This window comes from Apaloderma vittatum, unplaced genomic scaffold (genome assembly GCF_000703405.1).
Source record: "Apaloderma vittatum isolate BGI_N311 unplaced genomic scaffold, ASM70340v1 scaffold3671, whole genome shotgun sequence".
NCBI lineage: Eukaryota > Metazoa > Chordata > Aves > Trogoniformes > Trogonidae > Apaloderma > Apaloderma vittatum.
In genome coordinates this window covers 19,175-29,375 of record NW_009698352.1, presented here as the reverse complement: position 1 = coordinate 29,375, position 10,201 = coordinate 19,175, and the positions used below count along the sequence as shown (strand labels likewise).

The following is a 10,201-nucleotide window of genomic DNA, read 5'->3' as shown; positions in this document are numbered from 1 at the left end:
ACTTTCAGACGAGGCTCTTATTTTGGTGTATCAGCTATGGCCAGATACTATCAGATATTATCAGGCAGATAATTCACTACAAGTGTTATGTATTGGACTGCTGGGCCTTTTTAATATCTAACACCTGTGGTCAAGGTTTCCTCTTATCATCACTTCTCTGCTCCAGGTATTTTGATTTGTGAACTGATGGATTTTCTGTGTAGTTTTCAGCTGCTACATCCGTGTTTAGAAATGAAACCTGTCGGTAGTTTTCAACTCGAGTGCAAAGCATGCAGCTGTTAAAACCATCTCCTAATCTGAAAATACCATCAGTGCATTTGAGAGAGATTATTTTTCTTGCCTAAGGAAGTTCTCAGTGCTTTCACCATGTTGCATGTTTGTGTGCTGACTGGCACTGTTCTGTTGGTTCAGTGACTGCAAGAATATGCCACATGCTGAAGTGCTATGTTGGAAATGAGTTCTTTGGTTTTTAGATGGCATTTGTCTTTTACTGCTCAGACGTGCTCTGCAGTAGTGAGGCAGTGCAGTATCGAGCATGTTAATGATGTTAATATCTTACAAACTCACTGATAGAAGCATCCGTTCACTTACACTGTTTCATGAATACCATGGTCTTTGAATTTTCAGAGCAATGTTTAAATATACTTGCTATTCCCTCATTATCCTAAATCCATTTCTGAGCTGTTAGAGATGTTAAAATTTTTTTGTATATGTCTCTAAATATCTGACCTTGTCTCCATTTTCATTCTTTCTGTCATCCTTGTTCCTTTTCAGTGTCGGCGCAGTTTAAATGAGAGTGAAATGATTTCATTGCACCAATTTCTGTTAGAAGCTGATGCACTGTATCCCTCTTGCTACTCCCTATGTCCTTCCCTCCATCAGGAACCCTCGCAGTCACTCGAATCGCTCCTCAGTCATTCATGTCCTGACAGCGTGAGGCACAGAACAGGCAGGGGAAATAGGAGATCTACTTCACTTTATATCCCCAGGGTATCCGTTGTTCTTGTTGTAAAGGCAACAGCTCCCAACTTACCCCAGCTTTTGCTAGCATATTAATACCTATAGAAGCGTACTGTAACTCTTAGCTCTTATTTTAAAGGCTACCAGATCACTTGCATTAATTGCTTATAAAGTATTTCTAGTGCTTGTTCATAAACACACTTGTATTTGGAGGACATGTGTGTAATTGAAGTTTAAAGTGAAGTTAAAAATAACCTTAACATTCTAACATTTAGTTGAGCATAGAAATCTTCTCGCTGTGCTTTGACCGTTGATGGTGTTCACTTCTAGCAGACGAGTATTGACACTGGAAGAAACATTTGGAACTCTAGTGAACTTATTAAGCTTTAACATGCTCCCTAGAGAATAGTCAAGAAATAAATTCCATGAGCTTGTTTCAGCATGTTTTTCATGAAGACAGCATGTCTCTTAACTATTCTGAGCATGCCTTGTACTAATAGTCCAATGGCAGCTGATCATATGTCACCATTTTTGGATTGCATGGGCCATCCCCATGAAATACTCATTGTATATTTTCTTTTACTGCCAGGTTAATTGTCCAACTTGAAATTTGCAAGTTAATAGTGGGCAAGCAATAATTTCTCGATTTTTGTAATGTTTTTTTGTACATGTCATTACGTCATATGTGCGGCTTTTAACATATATAGTGGATTGAGTGGGAAAAGTGAGAGGAATCGGTGAAGCTTTCTTGTAATGCTAGCACATCTCCCCAAGGTATTCTCTCCTGTGATATTCCTGATGTTACAGTAGAGTGTTACCCAGATAAACTCTGTTCTGGAAGATGACAGACCATCACTGCTATTTGCTGATAGCAATGGCTGTCACAAATATGATATTGATGTTACAGTGACAGTGGCTGCTGTGAAAGGAAGCAAAGGAGAAGCTGCCCGCATTGCAAATGGATTTCAATATTTTAAATTTCAGACAATTAATCTGGCAAACAAGACTATCGTGATCGAATTATGATGAGCATGTTACTCCTTGGTTTGGAGTCGTACTAATTGTAAATATTTATATGCTCTGTTTTCCACTTCAAATATAAAGTCTGTGGTCATATTTCGGTTGAATTAAGTGGGAAGGAAGATTATCTGAACACAAAGCTCTGCATGATTCTTCAAGCAAAAAATGTTGTCATTAATGTGGCATGTGCATGTTTTCTTACACCAGGATACTTCCAGTAACAGAGATGACTTGCTCAGCGATTATTTTAGGAAAGCAAATGAGCCTTCAGCTACTGGGAACCTGCTGGTTCAGCCATCCAGAAAGGAAACTGCTAAGATGCCCACTAGTCTTGTTGCTTCAGCTGCTAAGGTGACCATCGCCAGCGAAGAAGGAAGAGCAGCTAAGCCTGGAAATTACACGAAGCCAAACTTCAGACAAGTTGAACCTGAGCCTCTGGCAAACTCCCAGGGGTCCCTTAAGCTTCCTCACACACCACAGCACCAGCCCGCCAGCGGGGTGAGGCAGATGGCACAGCCTCAGCACCCTGGAACGGCGAGCAGGAGGAGCACATCACTGAGCAGGGCATTTAGCTTGGCCTCTGCAGACCTCCTCAGAGCCACCGGCCCGGAGACATACAGGCAGGAGAGCCCTCAAAAGTCAGCAGCAGACTTGCGTGGTGGCAAAGATGCTGTCAGTCAGACTGCTAGGGCTTCTGTGCCAGCAAGCTCCCAGACAATTTTAAGAGAGAGGCCACAATCGGCAAAGATGGCAGGTTCCTTGCAAGGTTTTGATTCACGCTGTCGGCAGCTTGACACAAGGCGCCTTTCCCTGGCCCCACCGAAGGATGAGAGGCCACTCTCCTTGCATCAGTTCTCTGCCTCACCCACTGCATCCACCAGCAATCTGAACATGCAGCAGCAGGAGCGTGTGAACCCTGGGCAACACTACTCTCCTACATCACACGCTGCCTCTAAAGTCAAACCCAGGCCAGCGCCTCGTACTGGGGAGGTGGCTACAGTGGCCCCTACTAGAGCCGTTTCCAGCAGCACTGAGGGAAATGTTTCCCCAGGGCAAGGCCAGGGTGATGCCCTAGTTACCAAGTGCCAGGGTAAGCTGCCAGAAGGTAGTGCTGAGGCTGGGGAGGAGCCCATGAGAGGAAGCAGCTCCAACAGCACTCCTGGGTCTCCAGACCCCCAGGGGGATCAGCAGACGATTTGGTATGAGTATGGGTGTGTGTAACTCATGGATGCAGCTGGTAGTATGTGTGTTTGGCATTGCTGATGTTCAGGTAGCATTTGGCTAGACACTGTGCCGGGTCTTAAAAGGCATTACCTGCGTGCTACTCTGAGTAGTCTCTGGGTACTGTTTTCTACAAAAAGTATGATTAAGAGAAACAAGGAGCAAAACCTCAGCCCTTCTTTTGACACTGTTGTGCCTAAAACAAAGCAGAAGTCTGACCTAATCTCACAGCAGGCTTGACCCTTGATTCTTATAGCGCCTTCCCCTGTGAGAGCTCACAGAGCATTCCCCACTACAGGAGAAGCTTAGCAGGGTCCTCGGTCATTGCTGCACTGTGCACCCCTTCTACCTGCATTAAAGAAGAGTTTCACAGCTCGTGTGTGTGCTGAATCCAGCCCCGCCATTAATAAATAACGATTTTGAAAAGGTCATGTAAAAGCCAAACTTTTCCCCCAAAGACAGAACCAGACACTGGGTTTAAGTAGCTTAAAGAGAAAGTTGAACGACAGAAGTGTGTGGCTGTAGCCATGGATCTGTTAAAACCAATTGTTCTTGCCACAGTCACGTTTTATAGAGGTAATGTACAGACTTCAGGGGTCACATCTTCCCCTTCCCCACCAGGACTATGTAAACACAGAGAGGCTGGTGCGATTACCTCACTGCCTTCACTATAGTTGCAGCTCAGTGGATCCTTGACTTTGCAAGCCAAGTGGTGCTGTCTTTCGAAACTTGTTTTATCTTTTATGCAAACACTGGAACTAATGCAACCTTTCAGGGTGGGTGCCATTTCAATTACAAAGGTGGCATCTCATGTACAAAAGTGTCTTGTAAGTATGTATATAAGAAGCTCAAGTATTGTATAGGAGTGCTGTGTAAATTGTATTATTACATTTCTGTGTTCATGACAGCCCACATCCTAAGTCATATGTGGGATTTTGTCTCTTAGAAATCCTTGTTTATGTCTCCCAGAACATTGCTCGGTATAGAAAACAAAAGAATTTTGTACACATGTGAAAGAAATATACTTTTAAAAATCTATTTATGCGCAAAGAAGTTCCTTGTATGTTTCTGTCCAGAGTGTCATCAGCTGCTTATGTATATATGATCAAATGTGTATCTTTAATTCTATTACATGTTTGTAAAGCTGTTTTTCTTGCAATAGACTAAATCCTTAAAAAATACTTGTTTTGCTGGTTCTGATTTAATCTAGTAAATGCTAAAACTGATTCAGTGAGGATGTTTTTGTTAACTAGTTGTAGTAATCCCATTCTGGAAACTACAAAATTGTTTATAATAAAGGGTAAAATAAAATAGATGGAGGTTGTACTGTTTTTTTTCCTTGGAAAAGAAACCAACCATGATTCATGGTGCTCAATGAAGATATGTCTGCAGTAGCTTTGTGTAAGCCTCAGTATAGATTTATATCTCTGTGTAGCAGAGTTACGTTTGTTTTTATAATGTTGTCATCAGATATCCTTCCATTTGATTGTAACTTTCTTACAGGAGGATTAATCATGCAAATTAATGCACTTCAGATCACCGTAGAGTCAGAGCATTGGATGTTTTGTGCTTCGCTGACCGCTTCAGACAGTGCCAAGCATGCTGTTAATTTTGACCAAGCTTGCATCTTGTACAATCTGTTTTGTGCTTAACTCCCAGGATGCCTTGCAAAGTGAGAAATTATTCATCTTTGAAAGTGAAAAGAATGGCAAAAGGAATTTTCTGCCTTCTGCTATTTTAATTGCAAATAGTAGTTTTGCAACAATTTTAAAATTATATTCTATACGGTAGTTCTAGAACATACTAAGTGCTCCTGAAATTCTTCCATAAATTGCCTCTCAACATTGATTCATGACCAGATCACTGAAGGTGAAATACTGGTGTTCTTCCCTTGTTTCAGCTCCCTTTTCAAGGCTTGATTGCCCTGAAGGCTGGAGTGCTGAGGAGAACTGATCTGGAAGTTGTCGGTTACTGTAGATCTACTTTTGGGGTAAATACCTGGCCTGTCACTTACACATTAGTTGTCATTTTCTCAGTTATTTACAAGTATTTACTTTCTCAGTTCTAGTGAGTTTGAATAAAAATCTACTTAATACTTAACAATAATACCTTTCAAGTATGGGATAATTTTAAATATGGGTGTTATAACAAGGAACAGTTATTGAAGCCTGTGATGCTGTGGTGCTTGCTGCTTCCTGAGAACAGTAAGGAAAATTTTGGTATAGGTGCCTGTCCTACCACGGCAGGTATGAATTTCTTTGCAATCTACTCAAGTCATTAAATGTTTTCAGCTCTTCTGTGACATCTGTAGTGGCTTACAGCTCGCCTACTCCCGCTGTGTGCTGCACCATCAGGTAAGAGAAGGGTAGGGGGGAGGAGACCTGCCTGCACCTAAGGTGCTGCTGCTCTTTGCAGTCCTGACGGGCCATCGGCAGCATAAACGGGCGTTTTGCTGTGTCAAAACTTAACTCGATGGAGAAGTCGGTTGTGTTTAGTGGGAGAGAAGGTTAACCGGCAAATCCTGCCGCCTTTCTGTGGGCGGAGCTGGGCGGGTAGAACTGCCGTGAGGTGCCGGCAGGCCTGAGGTGGCTAACAGCGCCGGGAGATGCTGTTCTGAGAGGCGAAAGTGAAAGGGGCAGAGGTGCCAGACCATTTCAGCCTTCTCGGTTCCTTCCAAGAAGAAAAGGGGAACTCGAATGAAGTAGCGGCCGCTTCAATTTGCATGACTTGGAAGGCTACAGAGACCTGGGGTGCAGGGCCGTGGCGGGGTGAGGGGCAGGCGGCCAGGCCCAGCCCTCAGGCCTTCCCGCAGCAGCCGGTACCTGCTCTGTAGGAGCCCTTGGCTTCAGCACGTCGGCTTTTTTCCAGCTCTATGTGGCAAAGGATGATATTTCTTGACATGGGGGCAAGTGCGTGCTGAGATTACTATTTAAGTATGTTAAAAAATGCTGTGAATGGTTCTGGATATAATACTTCAAGCAACGTTCAGTAATGGAGTACTGTGTCAGTTTGTATGCATGTCTCATTAATCATATTTTCTGTTCAAGGACAGATATTTGAAGGGAATCTCATCCCAAGGAGGCAGCTAAGTTGCCAATAGGTTTCTGAGAAAGCAGAGGGGCTGTGCCTGTGGCAGCCCCCACTCCGAGCAGCGTGCTCAGACTCTGAAGTCAGTAAAACCATCTGACACAAGGAAATGTATTTTGCTTAAAATTACACGCAGAGCATGATGAAGGTATTTGCAGAAACATCTGCTGTGGAAATTGCTTCTAGGGAGTTGCGTGCTCTGCGCTGATAGAGTATGTCCTTACCAAGAAATCTGAAGCCCAGGTCCTTTACAGAGACACTGTGTCATGGAAACCTTGTTGCTATTAGATAGTCTTCAGCTGTTCCACGAACTTTGGAGCTGATCATGTAGCAAACAGACCTTTTCTCATTTCAGTTAACTGAGTTCAGAACATAAAACCATCAGAAGAATTTAAAAGTAGAATTTACTTTTTCCTGTAATGGAGGGAGGTCTGAGTCGTAAGTGCATAGTGAAAATGGCTAGCACTTAGCTTAGAAAAATGATTCATCAAGGAACACAGCATGGCTGAAAGTTATTTCTGATCAGCCAGATGTTTGGGTACACATTAGAAGTTTAACCAAAGGTAAATAACTTAAAGACAGAACATGGAAGAAATGTTCCAGAAATCATTAGTTCACGTGAACTGACTGCAACCTATATGTTAAGAAGATGTAATGAGGACATCACACTTTTTTTGGTTGATTTGTTTAACATGAATCCTGCTGTGCTGAGAGCATTTGAATTATGGTTTTGCATTTTTAGATTAAAGGGTGAGAAAAAAATCAGTTGAGGTAAGCCACACCAGAAAATTTTATCCCAACAATTGCTTCTCTGCCTGTCAGAGTTGTGGAACATCAGATCCTGGCAGCAACAGAGAGATTCATGGCAAAGTAGAAACTTTGAGAATGTTTTTACAAATTGGCAGAATTAACCTGACCTGATGATGCAGAGTGAAATAGTTCAGTCGCTGAAAATAATGAAGTTGTGGTTATGAAGGGTTGCTAAACTGGAGAAATAGACTGGGCCGTGAAGGTCTTTCTTGAAAGCTAGCACTAGAGGCTGCCATAAGAACTAAGAGAATGGCATCAGCTGGAAAGTGGTGACAAAAGTTATGATTCGAGTACTGGCAGGAGTTTAAGGTGACTGGGAGGAGTTATGTCAAGTTTAGCAAAACTGAATATTCTTTTTCCAGTCACAAGGATTTCTTTAAAAGTATGAAGAGAACAGTTGACAACGGAGCTGCTGTTTAAACGCTTCTCAAATGTGTAAGTCCTTAAAAGGCTAACTTGAGTGCTAAAGACAGTGAAACGTGAGTTGAGATTAGTTCAGATTTGGAGGATTGTGAAGAATCCTGTTAGAGTAACGTGGGTAAGTGGGCGCCCTGACAGCAGGCTGCCTGTGCTTACTCCAGCTGAAGCCATGGAAGGGACTGTTTTATTGACTGTTGAGGGGTTTTCGCGGGATGGTGATGGGGGAGTGAAATTGTTTTTTACTGACAACAGGACAATGAAATTGTGGTTATTCCACAGAAACTGGAAACCTAAAACATGTCCAAAACAAAACACAGAATGCCATGGAAACTAATGTCAGCAATATCATTCCCAGATGCTATTCTAATCATGCATGTTTTTAACTATGTAGCTCTGGTGGTAAGGTTGTGCCAAGGTATGTAATATATGTGTTGCATACCAGAATGAGGTAGAGCAACAGATCTAGGCATTGGCATTAGCCTGTGAAAAGCATGTATTGCACAAGGGAAAAATGTTCAGCTCCCTCTTCAGTGAGTGACACCCTATTCTGTGACCTGAAAGTTGTGCTGAAGGAAGAGGGCGCTTAAGAAGGGGAAAATTAAGCTATTGCTGAGACTCATTGCACCAGGCTCTTCTAGAATCAAATAGATCAATATCATATTATAGTGTTTTATTGCTTTTCATTTATGATACGAGATAGTTTATGGGAGAGCTAAACAGCCTCTGCTTTAAGAAAGCATCATTAGGTAAAGTAGAAGAGGCTGCCCCTCCTCTCCAATATCAGGTGCTGGCTGTCTTCAGATTCAGGATGGAGCTGGACCACCACACTAGGAACAGTGGGCATCTTCTCCATGTGAAAATCCCTGAAATTTGAAAGTAGATCATTTCACTCACTTTTTCAGTAGTCAGCCTGCTCTGGAAGCGTGAGACACGTTAATGGCAAGTAAAGCACAGTTAGTGTTGGGAACACACTGATAAGGAAGAACTCAAGAGCTTGAGAAGGATATTCCAGCTGGAGAAGCACGACTCCCCAGTGGACTGCTGAGGTGTCTCCAGAGACTTGAATTGCAGGCAAGAGGGAGTTTTCTGCAAGAAAGTGGGAAAGTATGTCCACGAGGGACCAAAGTGAGTGTTTTGTAGTGCTTCTAGTCTGATTGTTTTAGCGTTCAGCAGGGTGGTTTGAAGGGGAGGTGCAATTCTATGTTCCATTCCTGCTTTAAATACTTGACCAAATTATTGCATTCTTGTTAAACCCATGGAAATTGCTTCTTTGCACAAGAATTTTTTCTCTAGTAATGCAAGACTTGGCATTTGCTTGTGTGTGCACTGTGAGCCCATAAAATACCTAATCCATGGGTGTGTGTGTTTCAGAGCCACTGGTTACCTGGGGATGTTCAGGTGCAGTGTCTCAGCCTTCTACAGAGATGGAAACCTCCCAATCAGTCTGAGACCCTTTTGGCTGTTTGTGAGTGAAAGTAGAAGAAATACTGAGAAGCAGGTCTGTGAAAGGAAAATCTTAGGAACTTTTTTAGAACTGCAATCCTCTGAACAAGGATTGCTTGCTCATTGCAGTGCAAGGGCCTTGTCATTCAAGGAACATCTTAGTCATATGGTTTAGTATTAGGTAGTCCTGTGAGGAGCAGGGAGTTGGACTCAATGATCCTTATGGGTCCCTTCCTATCCAAGATATTTTACATTTCTATGATTCTGTGAAGAGGCAAATGGAGAAAATAGGCAGACGTGAGCTATGTGGGTTAGACCTTGTACCTTGCGTGGGATAGAACTTACTGGGATTTGACTAAAACTAAGCTAAGATTGGTAATCTTCTGTTTCCTCAGTCTTGTTTGCAGCTTTTTTGGCCCATAAGTAAATGAGACAAAGAGGTAGAATGCTTCAGAGAGCTCTATTAACAGCATTATGTAAGCAGGACTGTACAGCTTATGTACTCCATTTCCATTAGACCTCCCAGCTTGGAGACTGAAATTGTTCCTCCTCCAGATAGAATAGTTTTAGACCAGTTAGGGCACAAACGGTTTAAATCACCATCTGATGAGGGCACCAGCATGTAGGCTCCAGAACACAGCTTTGGTACCTTCATTGACACAAGGATCTCTACTGCTGCTACTTTCTCTTACGTTTCCACATAGATCTTGCACCTGAACAGCTGAGGCGTAAAGGAAGTGGGTAATGTATGTTTCATGGGGAAAAAAAGTATATTTTTAATGGTGTGCTCTTAAAACCACTTCTTCTGAGAACAACCACATGGTGTGCTAGCAGAAAACTCTTTGCATGAAATGTGCAAAGGAGCCTTCTCGCTGGATCTCGTCCTACAGCTCAGACAGTGCAACCGGCTACTGCAGTCTGGCCAAGCGCAATTTAGCTCCAGCAACTCTTGTTCATTCATCACTTCTCCTCCCCGGTGCTAGAGACCTTTCTCTTCTTCAATGCAGAGTGTTAACTATTTCTTACCTTTGAGTTCACTTTTTTCTACAGTTCTAGTTCCAACTTTATTTGCACTTTCTATGCCCCCTTCCATTGCTAAAGGTTTTAGTCACCTCTCAGCTTTCACATTTTTGCTTTTTTTTTATTGCTGTTGTCCTGCCTTCGTACCTCTCCACCCTTGCCAGACTCTCCATTACACGTTCTCAAGTCTTGAGGTCAGTTTGTAGTCCTGATCTCAGTA

The 10,201-nt window shown here is 42.7% G+C and overlaps 1 protein-coding gene across 1 annotated transcript in view; it reads left to right on the top strand.

Moving 5' to 3' along the window:
* The window catches only part of CCDC88C (coiled-coil domain containing 88C), a gene marked incomplete at its 5' end in the record, with an annotated part of 90,871 nt that extends 87,670 nt beyond the window's left edge, over positions 1-3,201 (top strand). Inside the window, one exon of the mRNA XM_009877970.1 lies at positions 2,188-3,201. Within this exon, the coding sequence (XP_009876272.1) occupies positions 2,188-3,201 (1,014 nt within the window). The remainder of the gene's footprint in view (positions 1-2,187) is intronic.
* Positions 3,202-10,201: the final 7,000 nt, after the last annotated feature.